Below are 20,862 nucleotides of genomic sequence, written 5' to 3'. Positions count from 1 at the left end.
TTGGAGATGGGCAGTAAATGCTGCCTTTACCAATAATGTTCACATTCCTGGGCAAACAAGAGAAATTAAATAGCACTGCACACTTGGAGATAACAATCCAAAAACTAACAACTTTATTAGAAGGGTCTGAAGAAGGGCTAATGCACTTGAAACACAAACTCTATTTTCTCTCCATGGATGCTGTCAAACCTGCTGAGTTCCCCCAATAATTTCTAATAACACCAGAAGAAATAGGAATAGGAGTGGGCATTTTGACCCTTCGAGCCTGCTCTGCTATTCAACAGGAAAACAGTTGATCTGGCATTGCTCACATCCACTTTCTTGCCCTTTCCCTGAAACCCTTGATTTCCCGATTAATCATAAATCTGTTCTGATGATGGATTCCTGGACCCAAAACATTAACTCTGACTTCTCTCCACAGATGCTGCCAGATCTGCTGAGATTTTCCATCAATTTCTGTTTTTGTAATCAAGAATCTATCTCAGCTTTAAATAAGCACTGGGACTCCAACCCCAATAGCTCACTATGACAAGGAGTTCCAAAGATTCTCAATCGTCTGGAAGAGGAAATTCCTCCTCATCTCAGTACTAAATTGCCACGCCTTCATTCTGAGATCAAATCCTCTGGTCCTAGGGGGAAAACATATTCTCAGCATTTAACCCAGTCAAGCCCCTTAAGAAATCTATATATTTCAATGAGTTCACCTCTCATCCTTTTAAATTTTCAATGAATCAAGTCCCAATGTTTACTCATAATACAGTCCCCTCTATTCTGGGAATCACCTGTTCTCGTTCGTTTCAGATCTCTGCACTCTTAGAACATAGAACAGCATAGAACAGGCCCTTCAGCCCACGATGTTGTGCCGACCACTGATCCTCTTGCATGCACCCTCAAATTTCTGTGACCATATGCATGTCCAGGAGTCTCACTCTTGTTTTATTATAACTTTATTAGAAGTTGGCATTTGTATTTGTCTGAATTTGTTGCAAGTTCTCTGGAGAGATCAACAAATGCCGCATTAAGTGAAATGCAATCAATTGCAGAGGGATTGTGGATAACTGGATGAAATTAGAAACAGGAATAAACTCCACCTTTGATGTGCTGGTTGGAGGAGGGTGATTGACAACTGGTTGGGGGCGAGAGCCAATCGGAGCGGGGTGGGCGGGATTTCCGGTCACAGGCCGGAAGGTGTTCCAGGAAGATGGCGACCCTGAAGGTGAAGCAGGACTTACCGCCTCCGGGGGGCTATGGGCCTGTGGATTATAAGAGAAACCTCCCCCGGAGAGGACTGTCAGGTAGGAGGGAGATAGAGCCTCTTCATGTTAGTCTGACTTGGTCACAATCCCAGGTGAAGTTATAGAGAAACCTTGGGATCACTGAAGGTATGAAGCAGATTATCCAAAGCATTCAGGAGATTGCCAGAGAGCTGGAGTATAAGAGTAGGGAATCTATACCACAGTTTTGATAATATTACTGAAAAGAGAAATAATGGATTCTAAGGCAATTGCAGAAAAGTGGAGTTGAGGGTTATCAGATCAGCCATGGAGTCTTGGAGCAGATGTGATGGGTCGAATGGCCTACATGTGCTCCTGTGTCTTGTGGTCTTAATAGAAATAACGTGTGCTTATGTAGAGAGGCAGGAGAATGGTACTAAGTCATAACTCATTTTGAGAGCTAGTGTATTCACAGTGGGCTGATGGCCTCCTTCTGCACCATAACAATTCCATGATATTCTTCTCTTCCTCTCCAAAGTCCTGAATGCACACTTTCTGTCCTATCTTCTCTTTGTGCTTGTCTTGTCTGTGAGACCCCACTTCTGTTTGTTCCTGATCATTCTTGACAAATAATCCTTGACAGCACTATATCCTCTCTGTCTCTTGGTTTTGATCATCAAAGAATCCCTAAGTGTGGAAGCAAGCCATTAGGCCCAACAAGTCCACACTGAACCTCTGAAGAGTAACTCAGCCAGACCCATTCATCTGCGGTCCTCACTTTCTCCTACTCTACATTTGTCCCTAACTAATACACCTAACCTATACATGTGGCCCAAAACATCAATCTTCCTGCTCCTTAGATGCTGCCTGACCTGTGCTTTTCTAGCAACACAGTCAACTCTGATCTCCAGCATCTGCAGAGCCCACTGTCACCTACACATCCCTGAACACTATGGACAATTTACATAGCTAATTCACCTAACCTGCACATCTTTAGATTTTGGTTTATCTTGCCTCAGAAATCTAAACATGCCACCTGATGTTTTAATCTTCTTCTCTAAGTTCCTTGGGTGTTCTGTTATCTCTTAAATCTACATTCATCTTTCTAGGATGTCTATTCCCCCCACCCCCTGCCCTTTTCTGACCCTACTACAGTACCAGAAATAACATTTTAGGTGACTGTGGACATTCCTGCTCAACCTGTCTGTAGCATTTGACGCAGTTGACCATGCAATCCTCCTCCTCTCCCTCTCCATTCTGTTGCTCTCATCTGGTTTATTTCTAGCTGTCTAATCATAGCTGCCATTGAGCCATCTTCCTGTTTCTTCACCTTTTGCTTTTGATGTCTTCCCAAAGATCAGTCATTGGTTCTCTCCATTTCACATTGTTAGCTCTTGGTGATGTCTATTGAAAGTACAGTGCTAGTTTTTGTATTAGCTTGACAATACCCAGCTCTTTATTTCCAGTACCAGTTGTTAAGTTGTTAGATATCCAGTGCTGGTTGAGCAGAAAATTTCTGCAATTAGTTATTTGGAATATTGAAACCACTTTTTATGTCCTGCTTCAAACTCAGTTCATGAGTTACTGACTCCATCGCTCTACCTGGGGACAATCTGAGATGAAGCCCATCTGTTCGTAGCCTCCGTGATATATTTGACTCAGAAGTGCATTAGCTAAGTCGATGCTCGCAATAATTCCCAACTTTGTCCCTGACTCAGCTCATTTGCTGTTGCATGACTTTGTTACTTTCTCAATTTGGATATTCTAATATCCTCCTGCTGGTCTCCCATGTTCTAAACCATCAATTTAAAATCTGAAGACTGAGGAGTGGCAGATGGAGTTTAATTTAGATAAATGGGAGGTGCTGCACTTTGCAAAGGCAAATCAGAGCAGCGCTTATATATTTAATGGTAAGGTAGTAGGGAATGTTGCTGAACAAAGAGACCTTGGAGTGCAGGTTCATAGCTCCTTGAAAGTGGAGTCACAGGTAGATAGGATAATGAAGAAGGTGTTTGGTATGATTTCCTTTATTGGACAGACAATTGCGTATTGGAGTTGGGAGGTCATATTACAGCTGTACATAACATTGGTTAGGCCACTTTTGGAATATTGCATGCAATTCTGGTCTCCCTCCTTTTGGAAGGATGTTGTGAAACTTGTAAAGGTTCAGAAAAGATTTACAAAGATGTTGCCGGGATTGGAGGATTTGACCTACATGGAGAGGCTGAATAGGCTGGGCTGTTTTCCCTGGAGTGTCAGAGGCTGAGGGATGACCTTAGAGGTTTATAAAATCATGAGTGGCATGGATAGGGTAAATACACAAGGTCTTTTCACAGTAGGGGCACAGGTTTAGGTGAGGGGGAAAAATTTAAAAGGAACCAATGGGGCAACATTTTTATGCAGAGGGTGGTGCGTGTATGGAAAGAACTGCCAGAGGAAGTGGTGGAGGCTGGTACAATTGCAACATTTAAAAGGCATCTGGACAGGTATATGAATAAGAAGGGTTTAGAGGGATAAAGGCCAAATCCTGACACATGCGACTGGTTTAGGTGAAGATATCAGGTCGGCATGGATGAGTTGGATTGAAGGATCTGTTTCTGTGCTGTATATCTCAATGACTCTGTCTTAACTCTCACTAGTCCTGTTTGTCCATCAATAATACTTGTTAACCTATATTTGAATTGAGCAAAAAATATTTTCATTTTAAAATATTCATTATTTTGTTAAACCACCTTGCCCCTCCCTTTCTCTGTAATCTGCTTCAGGCTCTCATCCTTCCAAGACATGTATTCCTCTAATAAAAGCAAAATATTGCTGATGCTGGTGATCTGAAACAAACACTGACAATGCCGGTGAAACACATTCTGAAGAAGAGTCTTACCAAACTCGAAGTGTTAACTCTACTCTCTCCACAGATGTGGAGGTGCCAGTTTTGGACTGGGGTGGACAAAGTTTAAAATTGCACACCAACAGGTTATGGTCCAAGCTTTCGGTAGTACAAGCTTTCAGAGCGTTGCTGCTTCATCAGGTAGCTAGTGGAGTAAGGTCATAGGACACAGAATTTATAGCAAAAGATCTTAGTGTCATACACTGATATGATATATTGAACAAACCTAGATAGTTGTTAAGTCTTTCATCTTTTAGAATAGGTTGAGGATTTCAATCCAATTAATATGTAAATGTTAATATTAATGAATCAAAATCTACAATTCATTCTAAAAGATGAAAGACTTAACAACTATCTAGGTTTATTCAGTGTATGACACTATGATTTTTTGCTATAAATTCTGTGTCCTATAATCCTACTCCACTAGCTACCTGATGAAGCAGCAACACTTAAAGCTTGTACTTCCAAATAAACTAGTTGGAGTATAACCTAGTGTTGTGCGATTTTTAACTTTGTCTCTCCACAGAACCTGCAAGACCTGTCACGTTCATCCAGCATTCTTTGTATTTACGTTGCTCTAATTCTGGCCTCTTGAACAATCCCAATTTTCATTGTAGCATCATTGGTGGCTGTGCCTTCAGTTGCCCATGCCCTTAGCTCTGCAAAGCATTCACTCAAATTCGCTGCCTCCCTACCCTGCTTTTCCCCTTTAAGGCTTAAAACCTGTATCTTTGGCCAAAGTTTTGACCTAATGTTTCCCCATGTGACTTTTTTCAATAAAGTGAAGTGACCTGAAATATTACAGTATTGAATTTGCACCATTTAAATTTTTAAAATTTAAACTCATTGTAATCTCATTGAATGCTGTGAGACTAGTTTTTATGCAGTTCCCCATGTCATTGCTGCTATTTTGAAAAGGTGTCCTGCCTGAAATATCGACTCTCTTGCTCCTTGGATGCTGCCTGACCTGCTGTGCATTTTCTAACCATATGCTTTATCAACTCTGCCATTTTGAAGTGGTCTGTCTTGCTCTTTAGCTCTCCATCTCGAGGCCATTCCCACCTTCCATTGTGCAACCTCTCCTGTGCCTAACTCGATGCAGCTATCCTCTCCTCTGCTCTCTCTCCACTCTTCCACAAAGCAAGAAGCCCAAGGAATTGCTGCCTGAGCTCGGTGGGATCCTATTGGATTCAGAACTTTAATTCTGTTCCTCTCTGTCTCTCATAAGAACCAAGAGTAAACAATTCCTTGAGCCTGCTCTGCCATTTACTATGATCATAACTGAGCTCATTTTAGTCTCAACTTCACTTTTCTGCTCCTTCCCATGACCCTTTAACCCATTACTAATTAAAAATATCTGTCTCTTCCTTAAATTGATTCCATGCCTTGACATCCACTGCCCTCTAGGGTAGTGCATTTCATAGGTTGGTGACCTTTTGAGACGAGTAATTCCTTCTAATTTGTTTTAAATCTGCCAGCCCTCACTAAAATTGTGACCTCTCGCTCAAAATTACTCTATAAGAGGAAAAGATCCTCTCTATTTTATCAATCCCCTTTAGTATCTTGCATACCTCCCATTAACTATCCTCATATCTTTCTAAACTCTAACAAGTATTAGCCTAAACACAATCCCTTATCAGATGATGAGCCACTCATCACTGGAATTAATCTTGTGAACCTTCTCTGAACTGCCTTCAGTGCAATTATATCCTTCCTTAAATAAGGTGACCAAAACTGGTTACACTGCTCCTCCAGATGGGTTTCACCAATGCCTCGTTAAGTTGCAACCACACTTCCCTACTTTTATACTCCACAGATGCTGACACACCTGACGTTCTCCAGCACTTTGTTTTTATTTCAGATTTCCAGAATCCACAGTAGTTTTCTTTTGTTTCAGAACTGAATTAATAATGATCCAGTGAATGTAATTTCAAATCAGCACAGAAACAGACCCTTCGATCCAATTCGTCTATGGCAACCAAGTTTCCCAAACTAAATTTGGCCTATATCTTTCTAGATCTTTCCTAATCATGTACCTATCCAAATATCTCTTAAATGTTGTAACAGTACCTATATCTACCTTTTCCCCGGCAGTCCATTCCATATACAAGCTGTGTGAAAAAGTTGCCCTGCAGGTCCCCATTAAATCAATCTCCTCTCATTTTAAAATTATACCATCTAGTTTTCAACTCCCTTTGGATAAATTGGGTTCATTGTTGTGGTTCTGTTCGCCGAGCTGGAAGTTTTTGCTGCAAACGTTTCGTTCCCTGGCTAGGGAACATCATCAGTGCTATTGGAGCCTCCTGTGAAGCGCTGCTTTGATGTTTCTTCCGGTATTTATTTTGGTTTGTTCTTGCCGCTTCTGGGTGTCAGTTTCAGCTGTAGTAGTTTGTATGTGGGGTCCAGGTCGATGTGTCTGTTAGTGGAGTTTGTGGATGAATGCCATGCCTCTAGGAATTCCCTGGCTGTTCTCTGTCTGGCTTGTCCTATGATGGTAGTGTTTTCCCAGTCAAATTCATGTTCCTGGTTGTCTGAGTGTATGGTTACTAGGGACACGACCAGCTATCCCTAGTAGCCATACACTCAGACAACCAGGAACATGAATTTGACTGGGAAAACACTACCATCATAGGACAAGCCAGACAGAGAACAGCCAGGGAATTCCTAGAGGCATGGCATTCATCCACAAACTCCATTAACAGACACATGGACCTGGACCCCATATACAAACCACTACAGCTGAAACTGACACCCGGAAGCGGCAAGAACATCCATCAACAGACACATCGACCTGGACCCCACATACAAACTACTACAGCTGAAACTGACACCCAGAAGCGGCAAGAACAAACCACTATAAATACCGGAAGAAACATCAAAGCAGCGCTTCACAGGAGGCTCCAATAGCACTGATGATGTTCCCTAGCCAGGGAACGAAACGTTTGCAGCAAAAACTTCCAGCTCGGCGAACAGAACCACAATAACGGACACCCGAGCTACAAATCTTCAACCAGACTTTAAATTGGGTTCACTTTGAAACTGTTGGAATCAATTAAAAGCTTTTGTGACGCCATTGTAGGCTTCACTGATAGACCCATTAGAAAATAAAATCAGTGGCTGATATTCCCTCTCAGCCTCTTGGACTCCAGTTTCTCATCAGCATGGCTGACTTGAGCTGTCATCTGAAGTAGCCTTGCATACTGTTCAGAGTCAAAAAGTGTGGTGCTGGAAAAATTATAGCAGGCCAGACAGCATCCGAGGAACAGGAGAGTTGACGTTTCAGGCATAAGCCCTTCACCAGGATTGCTGTTCAATTACATCACCATCACCTCATCACAACTAAGAGATGGGCAATAACTACCAACTTTGCCAGTGATGCTTACTGCTCAAAGTGGGCCATAGTGTCAACAGAAAATAGTCTCGGTCACTTTAATTTTACTGACACAAGCCTGATAATGTCTCACTTTTCCTTCATTCAGGGATGTGGGCTTCACTGTTAGGCCAGCATTTATTGCCAGTCCCTAGTTGCCCCTTGAGAAGGTGGAATGAGTTGCCCTGTTGAACCGCTGCAGTCGATTGTGCTTTATGTTGGCCCACAATGACCTTTTTAGGGAAGGAGATCCATGGGTTTGTGCCAACGACATTGAAGGAATGGTGATATGTTTCCACGTCAGGATGGTGGGTGGATTGGAAGACAACTTGAAAGTGGTTGTCTTTCTATTTATTTGCTGCCGATGGCCTTCTGGATGGTAGTCGTTGTGGGTCTGGAAGGTGATCTGTAAGGAACCTTGGTGAATTTCTACAGTACATCTTGTAGATAGTGCACACCATCACCAATACTAAGCCTTGGCGGTGGAGGGAGGGAATATTTGTAGATGTGAGGTTGAGTGTGTGTTGCTGGAAAAGCACAGCAGGTCAGGCGGCATCTGAGGAGCAGGAAAATCAACATTTCGGGCCGGAGCCCTTCATCAGGAATGTCTGCTTTCATGCTTCTTGGATGTTGTCTGACCTGTGCTTTTCCAGCAACATACTCTCAACTCTGATCTCCAGCATCTGCAGGCCTCACTGAGTCCCATATTTAGATGTGGTGCCAGTAAAGTTGCTGCTTTGTCCTGGATGGTGTCAAGCATTTTGTGTTGGTGGAGCTACACCCATTGAGGCAAATGGGGAGAATTCCATCACGCTCCAGACTTACTCCTTGTAGATGGTGGGTGGGCTTTAGGGAACAGAAAGTGAGTTATTTGCTGCCGGATTCTTAGCTTCTGAGCTGTTCTTGTAGCCACAGTATTTCCATGGTGAATTGTAACCTCAACAAATTGATAGTGAGAGATTCAGTAGTGAGAATGTCATTGAGCAGCAAAAGGTGATTGGTTAGATTTTCTCTTGTTTGAAATGGTCATTGCACAGCATTTGTGTGGTGCAAATGTTATTTGCCACTTGTTAGCCGAAGCCTACATATTATCCCACATCTTGTTACAATTAACATGAACTTGCTTAGGTACCTGAAGAGTGGCAAATGGTGCTGAATACTGCACCATCAGATGTGAACATCTTCACTTCTGATGGAGGGAATGTTTTTGAAACAGCTGAAGATGCTTGAACCTAGGACACTATATCAAGGAATGGGAACTCTTGTAGCACATCGGTAGTGACCTATCTCTGAGCTAGAAGGCTTGGGTTCAAGTCCCTCGCTGCTCAGAGATCACAGAATCCGTATAGTATAGAAGCAGGCTGTTCGGCTATTGACTATGTAAAATGCAGGATTACAGGGTATATAGGGTGGGTCTCTGTGTGGGATGCCCTTTAGAGAGTCAGTGTGGATCCAATGGGCTGAATGATCTGTTTCCACATTATTCTCTGATTCTGCTATTGTTATCTCCTTTGGCCTTGTAACTTTCACTTTTGTCATTTTAATCTCTCCTGCATTCCAGCCTTTCACTGACCTTCCTTGTTTTTCCTTCCTAACTATTTCTGCCTCTGTTACCTTCCAACTCCTGCCAAGTCTAATCAAAGGATACTGACCTGAGATGTTAATGCTATTACCCTCTCCTCTGATGCTGCTAAATAATACTTCCTGTTTCTTCACTGTAGTCACTAGCAGTGTATTATTATGTGTTTTAGGTTATAGCATGTTTGGGATTGGAATTGGGGTTTTAATCTTTGGATACTGGAGGCTGTTCAAGTGGAACAGGGAGAGAAGGTAAGTTGCTCTAAAAGTGTTTAATTCTGGCTTAATTAAAGCAGTTATGTCTTAACTTTAAAAAATTAAAACTTGTCTCAGCTTTTTATTTTCCTAACCCCTTGCTTTGGTTGAACGTTCTACAAACTTCCTCTCCCTTCTCTTTGAGGAGAGTCTTCGGTTCAATTTCTGTTAGTGTCATAGGGATGTACAACACGGAAACAGACCCTTTGGTCCAACTCATCTATGCTGACCAGATATCCCAACCTAATCTAGTCCCGTTTGTATATCCCTCTAAAACCTTCCTATTCATATACCCATCCAGATGCTTTTTAAATGTTGGAATTGTACCGGCCTCCACCACTCCCTCTGGCAGCTCATTCCATACACGTACCACCCTCTGTGTGAAAAAGTTGCCCCTTAGGTCTCTTTTATATCTTTCCCCTCTCACCCTAAACCTATGCCCTCTAGTTCTGGACTACCTGACTCCTGTGAAAAGACCTTGTCTATTTATCCTATCCATGCCCCTCATGATTTTATAAACCTCAATAAGGTCACCTGTCAGCCTGCAACGCTCCAAGGAAAACAGCCCCAGCCTGTTCAGCCTCTCCCAATAGCTCAAATTCTCCAACCCTGGCAACATCCTTTTAAATTTTTCTGAACCCTTTCAAAGTTTCATCACATCCTTCCAATAGGAAGGATACCAGAATTACACACAATATTCCAACAGTGGCCTCACCAATGTCCTGTACAGCAGCAACATGACCTCCCAACTCCTATACTCAATGCTCTGACCAATAATGGAACCCATACCAAACACCTTCTTCACTATCCTATCTACCTGTGACTCTACTTTCAAGGAGCTATGAACCTGCACTCCAAGGTCTCTTTGCTTAGCAACACTCCCTAGGACCTTTCCATTAAGTGTATCAGTCCTGCTAAGATTTGCTTTCCCAAAATGCAACACCTCGCATTTATCTAAATGAAACTCCATCTGCCACTTCTCAGCCCATTGGCCCATCTGGTCCAGATCCCGTTTTAATCTGAGGTAACCTTCTTCGCTGTCCACTACACCTCCAATTTTGGTGTCATCTGCAAGCCTACTAACTATATCTCCTATGTTCACATCCAAGTCATTTATATAAATGATGAAATGTAGTGGACCCAGCACCGATCCTTGTGGCACTCCACTGGTCACAGGCCTCCAGTCTAAAAAACAACCCTCCACCACCACATTCATTTACATTCTGTGGTGTTTACTGATCATGGCCAAGGCAGCTATTGTAGTCAGCTCGAGATTGCTCTGCTAGGGAGTAGTTGAAAACCCACCAGCACTTAAAGGGGAAATGTTCTTTGGTTTGGTTTGGTTTTTCAGCAGGAGTTGGGAATAATTGGCTCTCTTTTTCAAAACACAGACACGGGGTGATGGACTGAAGGATGTTATGGAAAGTAAGGGATTCTCTCTGGTGCCCTCTTCTGGAAAGTGTGGTGTGCACAGACTGTCTGCCTCTGCTGTAGTTTTCATGAAATTCACTAACTATTGTCAAAAGATTCCACAGCTTTCGAATCATTTACAGTCCTTTGGAGGTCAAAGGATCGACTTCACTTTGTGAAATAAGAGAATTTTCCATGTGATTTCTCCATGGAGAAATTCTGTTCATCGACCCAAATCTTGTAATTTTGATCTTTTTTAAACCAATTTATTTTTCTTTTTTTAAAAAAAGTTAATAGCTGTAGTTCAAAAATAGTTTGTGCTAGAGAATTTCACATTCTAACTTCCCTGAGCTAATTTGGTGATTATCCTATTGCTTGTGGCCATGTGTCTGTCTCTCTGACCAGGGAAATCGTCTGGGATTATTCAGCTGGCCGAATGCCTTTGTAGATTTGAAGATCTCATAGGTTCTAGTGGGATGAAAAAGCCTAACTTACAAAAAACTTTATAAGTGTAAACTTTGATTTATAGTGAATACTTGCTCCAACCTCTTCCATTGCATTAATATCCATTCTGTAGCAGGGTACCATGTCCATCAGCATCATGATGTGGAGGTGCTGCTGTTGGACTGGGCAGGACAAAGTCAGATGTCACATGACACCAGGTGATAGTCCAACAGGTTTATTTGAAATCACAAGCTTTTGGAACCCTGCTCCTTAGTCGTGACGTCAAATAAACCTGTTGGACTTGACCTGGTGTCATGTGATTTTTGACTTCATAAGAATCACAAATTGGAAGTTTCCACAGGAGGTCAATTAGGAACTCAAAGGTTTATGAGGCATTAATCTCTTTGTGAAAGATTGACCAGCTTTATTTTAAAGAAGGGCGGGGCAGTTCTCTATACTGTCTTGGCCAATAATTATCCCCCAACAAACATTTCTAAATCATACACTGTGCATAATCACCTTGCTGTTTGTGGGATCTTATTGTGTACAGGTTGGCTGCTTCTTTTCCTAATTACAATAATGATTGCACTTCAAGTATGTCGTTAGCTATGTGACAAAGAACATTTTGGGATACCCTGATGTGAAAGACGCTATGGAAATGCAACTTCTCTCTTCCTACTCTTGCCATGTTATTCCTATGTGGCTTTTGTACCTTAAGGCCTAATTTTACGTTTCATCTCATGATAATAGATAATTTTCTGCTTCCAAGAATCAGTTTTAATTCCTGGTTTTATAAACTTTTCTTCCATTTTAATCCTTGGTTACAGATTTCCTGTTTTGTATTTTTTTCCCCCAGACGCCTGCAAATCGAAGATCTGGAAGCCCGTATCGCATTGCTACCTCTATTGTATGCTGAACAGGATAGAAGGCAAGTCAGAGATGAGTTGGAAAGTGTGTGGGGACCCTTTTTAGAACCAGAGAGTCTAACTCGTGTTAAATAAAGGCAGGCTTGAGTCAGTCAGAGTCTAATGGTTGGTTTGGAGATCTTAGCTTATTGGTTGTAACTGCAACTTAAACCACCAAGCATATCATTCTACGGTCTGATATAAAATGTGTACGCTTATAAAGGTCATGCTTTGTTAACTATGGTGTTATGCTATGAAGCAGCAGCTTGTATGACACAGAGAGTAGTGCTACAATCAGGAAGCTTCACATGGTCAGGAAAAAGAGCTCCCATCCAGAGTGGGAAACAGCCTGAGTGAGTGCGTAGTTCAGGGAATTTGGAGGCAACGTGGGAATTCAATGCAATGTGGGTCCCATTGTGGTTCATAGTGATCACATCTGCAACAAATGTCAATTGCTTGAGGATCTGGCTCAGAGTTGATGAGCTGGAGTCTGAGCTTTGAACACCAGGGAGGGAGAGAGCTAACTGGGCGCTGTTTCAGCAGGCAGTCAAGCTCCTTGGATTAACTACCTTCAATTCGGTCAGTCGTCAATAGTAGGAGGGTGTGACTGCCAGCGAGGCAAGTAGAGGCATCCAGGAGATAGTGCTAACAGGTTTGAGATTCTTGTTCTGAAAATGTGTTGCTGGAAAAGCACAGCAGGTCAGGCAGCATCCAAGGAGCAGGAGAATCGACGTTTCGGGCATGAGCCCTTCTTCAGGGCTCATGCCCGAAACGTCGATTCTCCTGCTCCTTGGATGTTGCCTGACCTGCTGCGCTTTTCCAGCAACACATTTTCAGCTCTGATCTCCAGCATCTGCAGTTCTCACTTTCTCCTTGAGATTCTTGTTCCCTATGTAGATGAAACTGGCAGGGAGTTGATGCTGGAGATCAGAATGGGAGTTGTAGGGAGAATGAGCAAACTGACCATAGCACCGTGTTACAGGGACCCATTCAAGAGCAGGAAGAAAAGAGAAATCTAATCAGGGATAATATAGTCAGGGGAATAGACACTGTTCTCTGTGGGCAGGATTGGAGTTCTGAGGGCTGTGTTGCCTGTTTGATGCCCAGGTTCAGGATATTACATCTGCAGAGGAACTTGGAGTGGGAGGGGAAGGATCCAGTTGCAGCAGTCCATGCAGATGCCAACAATATTAGTAGCAAGAGGCTCTGCTGCAGCAATATGAACAGTAAGGGGCTAAATTTAAAAAGTAGAACCATAAAGGTCGTAATCTCTGGGTGACTACCTGAGCTACGAGCGAATTGGCACAGGGTCAACAAGATTAAAGAGGTAAATGCGTAGCTCAAAAATTTGGTGTAGAAGCAGCAGATTCAAATTCAAGGCACTCCCGGCACCTTCCCCTGCAACCGCAGGAAATGTAAAACTTGCGCCCACACCTCCTCCCTCACATCCCTCCAAGGCCCCAAGGGATCCTTCCATATCCGCCACAAGTTCATCTGTACCTCCACACACATCATCTATTGCATCCGCTGCACCCGATGTGGCCTCCTCTATATTGGGGAGACGGGCCGCTTACTTGCGGAACGCTTCAGAGAACACCTCTGGGACGCCCAGACCAACCAACGCAACCACCCCGTGGCTCAACACTTTAACTCTCCCTCCCACTCCACCGAGGACATGCAGGTCCTTGGACTCCTCCACCGGTAAAACATAACAACACGACGGTTGGAGGAAGAACGCCTCATCTTCCGCCTGGGAACTCTCCAACCACAAGGGATGAACTCGGATTTCTCCAGTTTCCTCATTTCCCCTCCCCCCACCTTGTCTCAGTCGGTTCCCTCAACTCAGCACCGCCCTCCTAACCTGCAATCTTCTTCCTAACCTGTCCGCCCCCACCCCACTCCGGCCTATCACCCTCACCTTGACCTCCTTCCACCTATCACATCTCCATCACCCCTCCCCCAAGTCCCTCCTCCCTACCTTTTATCTTAACCTGCCTGCCACCCTCTCCTCATTCCTGATGAAGGGCTTATGCCCGAAACGTCGAATTTCCTGTTCCTTGGATGCTGCCTGACCTGCTGTGCTTTAACTAGCAACGCATTTTCAACTGTGATCTCCAGCATCTGCAGACCTCATTTTTTACCCAGAGTATAGAAAGGGTCAGGAATCTAACTCCAGGCACAGCAGGTAAGGGGGCAACGATGAGAAGGGGGGCAGTCAACACAGGACTGGGGGTGTTGTATTTAAATGCAGTATACAAAGCAAGGGAAATGAGTTTGTAGCACAGATTGTATTTGCCAGTTTCAATGTTGTGGGTATCACAGACGTGGCTGCAAGAGGATTGGTGTTAAGAATGAAATATCCAAGGATACACATCCTATTCAAACGACAAATAGGTGGGTAGATGGACTGGTGTTCTCTTGTTTGAAAGAGATGAAAATAAATCAATAGCAAGAAATGATTTAGAGTGAGAAGGCGTAGATCTGCAGATAAAGTTGAGGGACTGCAAAGGGAAAAAAATGACCCTGATGGAAGTTGTGTAAAAGCTTCCCAGTAGTGGTCAGGATGTTGGGAAGAAAATAAATTGGGAAATAGAAAAGATATGTAAGAAAGGCACTATTACAATAATCATGGGAGGCTCCAATATGCAGATGGCCTGGGAAAATCAGTTTGGTAGTGCATATCAAGAAAAGGAATTTGTGAAATGTCTGAGAGAGTTTTTGGAGCAGCTTGTGGTAGATTCCACTAGGGAACAGGAACTTCTGGATTTGGTGATGTGTAATGAGGTAAACTTGATTCGGGAGCTGAAGTTGAAGGAAGTCGTAGAGGGCAATGGCCATAATATGATAAAATTCACCCTGCAGTTTGAGAGGGAAAAGCTGGAATCAGCTATAATGGTATTACAGTTGAGTAAAGGTAACTATAAAGACACGAAGAAGGAGCTGGCCGGGGTTGATTGGAAGGGGAGCCTAGTAGGGAAGACAGGGGCAGCAATGGCAGGAGTTTCTGGGGATAATTCAGGAGGCACAGCAGGAATTCATTCCAAGGACAAAGAAACATACAAAGGGGAGGATGAGATAACCATGGCTGAGAAGGGAGGTGAGGGACAGCATAGAAATGAAATGCATGCTATGTGGTGAAGATTGGTGGCAAGCAAGAGGATTTAAAAGCCAGTATAGGAGGGGTAGTCATGGGGAGCAATGAAATGGTGGAAGAACTGAATAGGTACTTTGCGTCAATCTTCACAGTGGAAGACACCAGTGTACGAGAACTTTGAGAGTTGTGGGCATTGCTAAGAAGGTGCTGGGAAAGCTAAAAATCACCTAGACCAGATGGACTACACCCCAGGGCTCTGAAGAAGATAGCTGAGGTGATTTTTGGAGGCAGTATTATCCTGAAACCACAAGTCAGGGACTGTCCAGAGGAGTGGGAAATGGCTTATGTAATACCCCTGTTTAAGAAGGAAGAGAGGCAGAAGACCGGAAACTAAAGGCTGGTTAGCCTGACCTTGGTTGTTGGTAAGATTTCAAAGTCTGTTATTAAGGATGAGATTGCGGAATACTAGGTAGTGTGGGTAAATTAGAGCTGAGTCAGCACAGCTTCGTCAAGGGTAGGTCACACCTGACAAATCTGCTAAAATTCTTTTGAGGAGGTAACGAGTAAGTTAGACAAAGAAGAGCCGGTGGATGAGATCTATTTGGATTTCCAGAAGGCCTTTGAAAAAGTGCCACACAGGAGGCTGCTAAATATAATAAGAGATGATATTAGGGGCATGGATGGAGCATTGACTGACTGGCAAAAAGCAGAGAGTGGAGATAAAGGGTTTTTTTTCAGGATGGCAGCTGGTGACTTGTAGAATTCTGCAGGGGTCTGTTTTGGGACCACAACTATTTACGTTATACATTAACAATCTGGATGAAGGAACTGAGCGCATTGCTGCTAAGTTTGTATATGAGACAAAAATAGGTGAAGGTACGGGTAGTGTTTAGCAAGTGGGGAGGCTGCAGAAAGACTTGGACAAGCTAGGAGAGTCGATAAAGAAGTGGCAGATGGAATACATGAAGGAAAGAGTGAGCTTATACACTTTGGTAGAAAGGCTAGAGATGTCGACTATTTTCTAAATGGGGAAACGCTTCAGAAATCTGAAGCACAGAGGTGCTTTTAGGAATCCTAGTTCAGAATTCTCTTAAAGTTAACATGCAGGTTCAGTTGACAGTGAGGAAGGCAAATGCAATATTGGCTTTTATTTCATCACTAGAATACAAGAGCTAAGACTGTATAAGGTTCTGGTTAGCATTTAGAGAAAGTGAGGACTGCAAATGCTGGAGATCAGAGCTGAAAAATGTGTTGCTGGAAAAACGCAGCAGGTCAGGCAACATCCAAGGAGCAGGAACACATTTTTCAGCTCTGGTTAACATTTGGAATATTGTGTGCAGTTTTGGGTCCATATCTAATGAAAGATTTATTGGCCCAGGAGGGGTCCAGAGGAGGTTTACCAGAATGATCCTGGGGATGAAGGACTTCTCATGAGAAGTGGTTGAGGATACTGGGTCTGTAATTGATAGAGTTTAGAAGGATGAAGGGTATTTCATTGAAACTCTCAGAATACTGAGAGGCCTGGAGACAGTGGACATGGTGAAGATGTTTCCAGTGGTAGGAGAGACTAGGACCCGAGGGCACAGCTGACCCTTTAGAACTGAGATGAGGAGGAATTTCTTCAGCTAGAGGGTGGTTAATCTGTTGAACTCATTTCTGCAGAGATCTATGGTGGCCAAGTCATTGAGTGTGTTTAAGGCAGAGATAGAAAGGTTCTAGATTGGGAAGGGGATCAGAGGTTTCAGGAGCGGGAGGTCAGGAGAATGGAGTTGAAAAACATTATTAGTCATGATTGAATGATGAGGCAGTATTGACAGGCCAAATGGCCTAATTGTCCTCCTGCATCTTATGATCTATGTTCTAAGTAAATGCTACAACTTTTAAAATATATTTTCTCTGGCGCTTTACTTGTTTCTAGCAGCAGGATTCTCGAGAGATATAGGATGAGGAAGTGTGGGGCCACGTTAAGTACACAGTAATTTTGTTTCTCCAAGATCTGATAATCAGCAAACGTCCTGGCTTTCACTATCCCTTTGTGAGCAGATCAGTTGTAATAAGTTCCATTCCTGCTGGGAAATTTGGGTTGCTTTCCCAGAGAAAGTCATTGCAGTAGAGATCACTGCATCTTCATGAAGGGAAATGTGGACGAATATTTGAAATAAAGAGGTGGACAGTGGGGAGAGTGCAGATTAGCGGAATCCCTGTTTTGATTTGATGTAGCACATTGCTGGCACCAATACAGTGGGCCAAATGGCCGCCACCTGGGCTGTGAATTTCTCACATTTCACTGTGCTCCTCCTCGAGAATCAAATGGTCCTTGTGCTTCATACTGAAGAGTGACCTCTCACCCCTCAGATGAATGCACTACTGAATGGATTCTGTATTGTTACTCTCTCTTTCTCCTTTGCCTGGATTGGGAGGTTTGTTTAGTGGGTAATACTGGTACTCAGAGAGACCTGTAAATACTGGGGCTTGTGATGCACGTGTAGCTATCAGTGGCCAAAGTGGAGGTGTTCATGTTGTAACAAAGTAAAGTAACACAAGCTGAGAACCCAATTATCCTGGCTTCAAAGAGTTTGGTTCTGTGAGGGGAGGGGAGAAGTTAATGGGGATAATGGCATACTATGGGGGGGGGAGTGATATAGAAGAGAGAACGGAATGATGGAATTAGTTTGTGTGGTAGTAGTTAACTATATGACACAATTTCCTATTCAAAAGCTTTTCTTTGTGTTATAACTAAAAGATTCAAGAGATTTGACTGGAAAAGGCATTCAAAAAACTGTCGGGTGAATTTAAAGAATGCATCAGCATTAGTTCTACAGATAAAGATAGAAACTCGATAGTTTCCATACAATCTAACCCTAAAGGAATACTCTACCCAAACTTCAACACAAAGTCGTACTCCTAATGTTGTTCTAATGAATCCGAAACAAGGACATTATAGAATATGATTAGGGGTTAGGAAGCTAATTTCTTTTCTGATTCCTGAAGAGACAATGGGCAGATTTGAGGAAAGTTTAATATTTGTTCCTCAGTTAATACTGTTAAATGCATATTGTTGAATAAACATTTAATTTGACCATAAACCTTTGCCTAGGTTAAACAAAAATTAAATCGTTTGAATTTTTTTTGGCTTCTATTTTTGCTTTCATTTCTCTTATTTTCTGTCACTTTTTTTTTCTAAGGACTCTGCGTCTATTAAGGGAGAATCTTGAGGAAGAGGCTAAAATTATGAAGGATGTTCCAGGCTGGAAGGTAAATAAGGCATGCCTTTATTTTGTAACAACGCAATAATAGTGCTGCATTTTAAAAAATATCCATGGGATGTGAGCATGAGTGACCAGACTTTGTCCCAGCAGTGTTGAAGGAACAGCGATATATTTCCAAGTCAGGGTGTTGTGTGGTTTGGAGGGGAACTTGCAGGTGGTTGTCTTCCTATGCATCTGCTGCCCTAATTCTAGGCGGTAGATCCTGTGGTTTGGAAGGTGTTATCAAAGAAACGAGTTGCTGCAGTGCATCTTAGAGATGATATGCAATGCTGTTACTGTGTCAGTGTTGAAGCAGTTGAAGTTTTAGGATGGGAGGCAGGGGGTACCAGTCAAGAGGGCTATATTTGTCCTGGATGTTAAGCTGCTTGCGTGACTGCAGCTTCCAGTGGAGAGTGTCACCCTCCTGATTTTTGTGTTGGGTAGGAATTTGCGTTTGAAACTAGCTCACGTTGATGCTGTGAAAACATCCTCTCTCTTTGTCTTGATTGTCACTCAAAACTTGTAAGTCTCAACACATCCGAAAGAAAATGGATTGACAACATAAATAATGTCAGTAAGTAATTTACGTTGAGGCAGGGCATTCTTCTACAGTTAGGGCTGCAGGAGGTTCTTGCGGCCGGTTGGTGGTTTTTGTGCTTTTGTTTGGTGCTTCTATCACTTCAAACATGGGTATCATCATAAAAGGAATAAAATTCAGCCCCTCGGGCCCATACGTCATTCGGTTAGACTGTAGCTGCAGTTTTCTTTTGTATCCCTGATGCCAACAAACAACCTGATTTTTTTTTTGCCTTTGAACAGTTTTATATTGGGATTTTGCCTCATTGTTTTTAATCTTCCCCATCAGCGAAAACCGTTTTCTCCTATTGTATCCTATGAACATTTTAAATATCTCAGCTGGATGACCCCTCAATCTTTGAAACTTGATGGGATATAAGCAGAGTTTATTCCACCTGACACCCCCCCCCCCCCAATCAATCTAGTGAGTCCTTGCAACATGACTGAAATGATGGTGGGTTACGGGCAGTTTCATTTTGATGTAAGTAACGGTTTGGATGTATATTGTGTTGCAGGTTGGCGAGAGTGTTTACAACTCTGATCGCTGGACCACACCGACAGTGGAGGAACTGTTTAACTTACGACCGGAGGAAGAATACCTCAGAGCGAAGTACGGGTTCCAGTGGTACGTGTGAGTGCCCTGTGAGAACTTTGACCGAGGATTTGATCTTTGGCTCCTTAAAGAAGCCCTTCAGAAGAACTGTGTCCCGAAGTGTGATATTATTAAAACTGACTTATGTATATTGGAAGCTACTTGTGTTCATTTTGCATCATTAAGAAATTGGTTTAATCTGTGTAAAAGGCAATAGAGAGAGTTCTCCTTCTATCACATCAAGAAGGAGGGAGTACGACATCAGTTTGCAAGAATAATATCTGGACTTCAAGGCTTAATTTTTGAGAAGACACATTAGGCCTGATTTCTCCAGAGTTTAGAAGGTTAAGGAAGGATCTGATCGAAATCTTCAAGGTATTAACAGGAAAAGACAGTGTCAATAAAGATTAACTATTTCTGCTAGTTGGGGAATTTAGAACTTGCAAGCATAGTCCAAAAATTAGGGCCAAACCATTGAGGAGAGGGTTTTTTTAATAGAATCCCTACAGTGTGGAAAAAGGCCATTCAGCTCATCTGATTCACACCGACCCTCCAAGGAGCATCCCAGCCTGACCCACCTGCCTATCTAACCTATAAACGCTGCATTTCCCCTAGCTAATTGACCTAGCCTGAACATCCTTGGATACTATGGGCAATTTAACAAGGTCAACCCACCTAACCTGCGCAACTTTGGACTGTGGGAGGAAATGTGCAAAATTCACACAACCAAGAGTGGGATGATACCTGGGTCCCTGATGCTGAGAGACAGCAATGCTGATCACTGAGTTTCTATGCTGCCCTTTCACCATTTGGTGAATGATAGCCAACCTGTCTGAATGTTTGGAACAGTCTTCTACAAATGGTAATAGATGTTAGATTGTTTGTTAATTTTTAAATCTGAGAGAAGGTTATGGTAAGCAAAGCTTTTAAAGGATATGGGCAAAAGGCAGATATTTGGTGTAAGGCCACAGCTCAACTATGAGCCCAACCCCTCAACACAACTATGATTTATCATAGAATCCCTACAGTGTGGAAACAGGCCATTTAGCCTAACAAGCCCACACTGACCCTCCGAAGAGTAATCCACCCAGACCCAATCCTCTACTATCTTACATTTTACCCCTGACTAATGCACCTAACCTACACACCCCTGAACACTACGGGCAATTTAGCATAGCCAATTCACCTAACTTGTACACCTTTCGACTGTAGGAGGAAACCCACACAGACACTGGGAGGATGTGTAACCTCCACAAAGACTGGCCCAAGGCTGAAATTGAACCCAGGTC

General features: G+C 42.9%; 1 protein-coding gene across 1 annotated transcript; it reads left to right on the top strand.

Moving 5' to 3' along the window:
• The first annotated feature begins 1,182 nt into the window (after positions 1-1,182).
• ndufa13 (NADH:ubiquinone oxidoreductase subunit A13) lies at positions 1,183-19,730 on the top strand. Its single transcript, XM_060846125.1, has 5 exons — positions 1,183-1,295; positions 9,223-9,301; positions 12,015-12,086; positions 18,343-18,412; positions 19,497-19,730. The coding sequence occupies exons 1-5, from the start codon at positions 1,202-1,204 to the stop codon at positions 19,614-19,616; spliced, it is 435 nt and encodes a 144-aa protein (XP_060702108.1). The 5' UTR covers positions 1,183-1,201; the 3' UTR covers positions 19,617-19,730.
• The last annotated feature ends 1,132 nt before the right edge of the window (positions 19,731-20,862 follow it).

This window comes from Hemiscyllium ocellatum, chromosome 28 (genome assembly GCF_020745735.1).
Source record: "Hemiscyllium ocellatum isolate sHemOce1 chromosome 28, sHemOce1.pat.X.cur, whole genome shotgun sequence".
NCBI classification, from domain to species: Eukaryota; Metazoa; Chordata; class Chondrichthyes; order Orectolobiformes; family Hemiscylliidae; genus Hemiscyllium; species Hemiscyllium ocellatum.
Note: the sequence above shows the minus strand (reverse complement) of the source record. Positions and strands in the feature narration are given on the sequence as shown.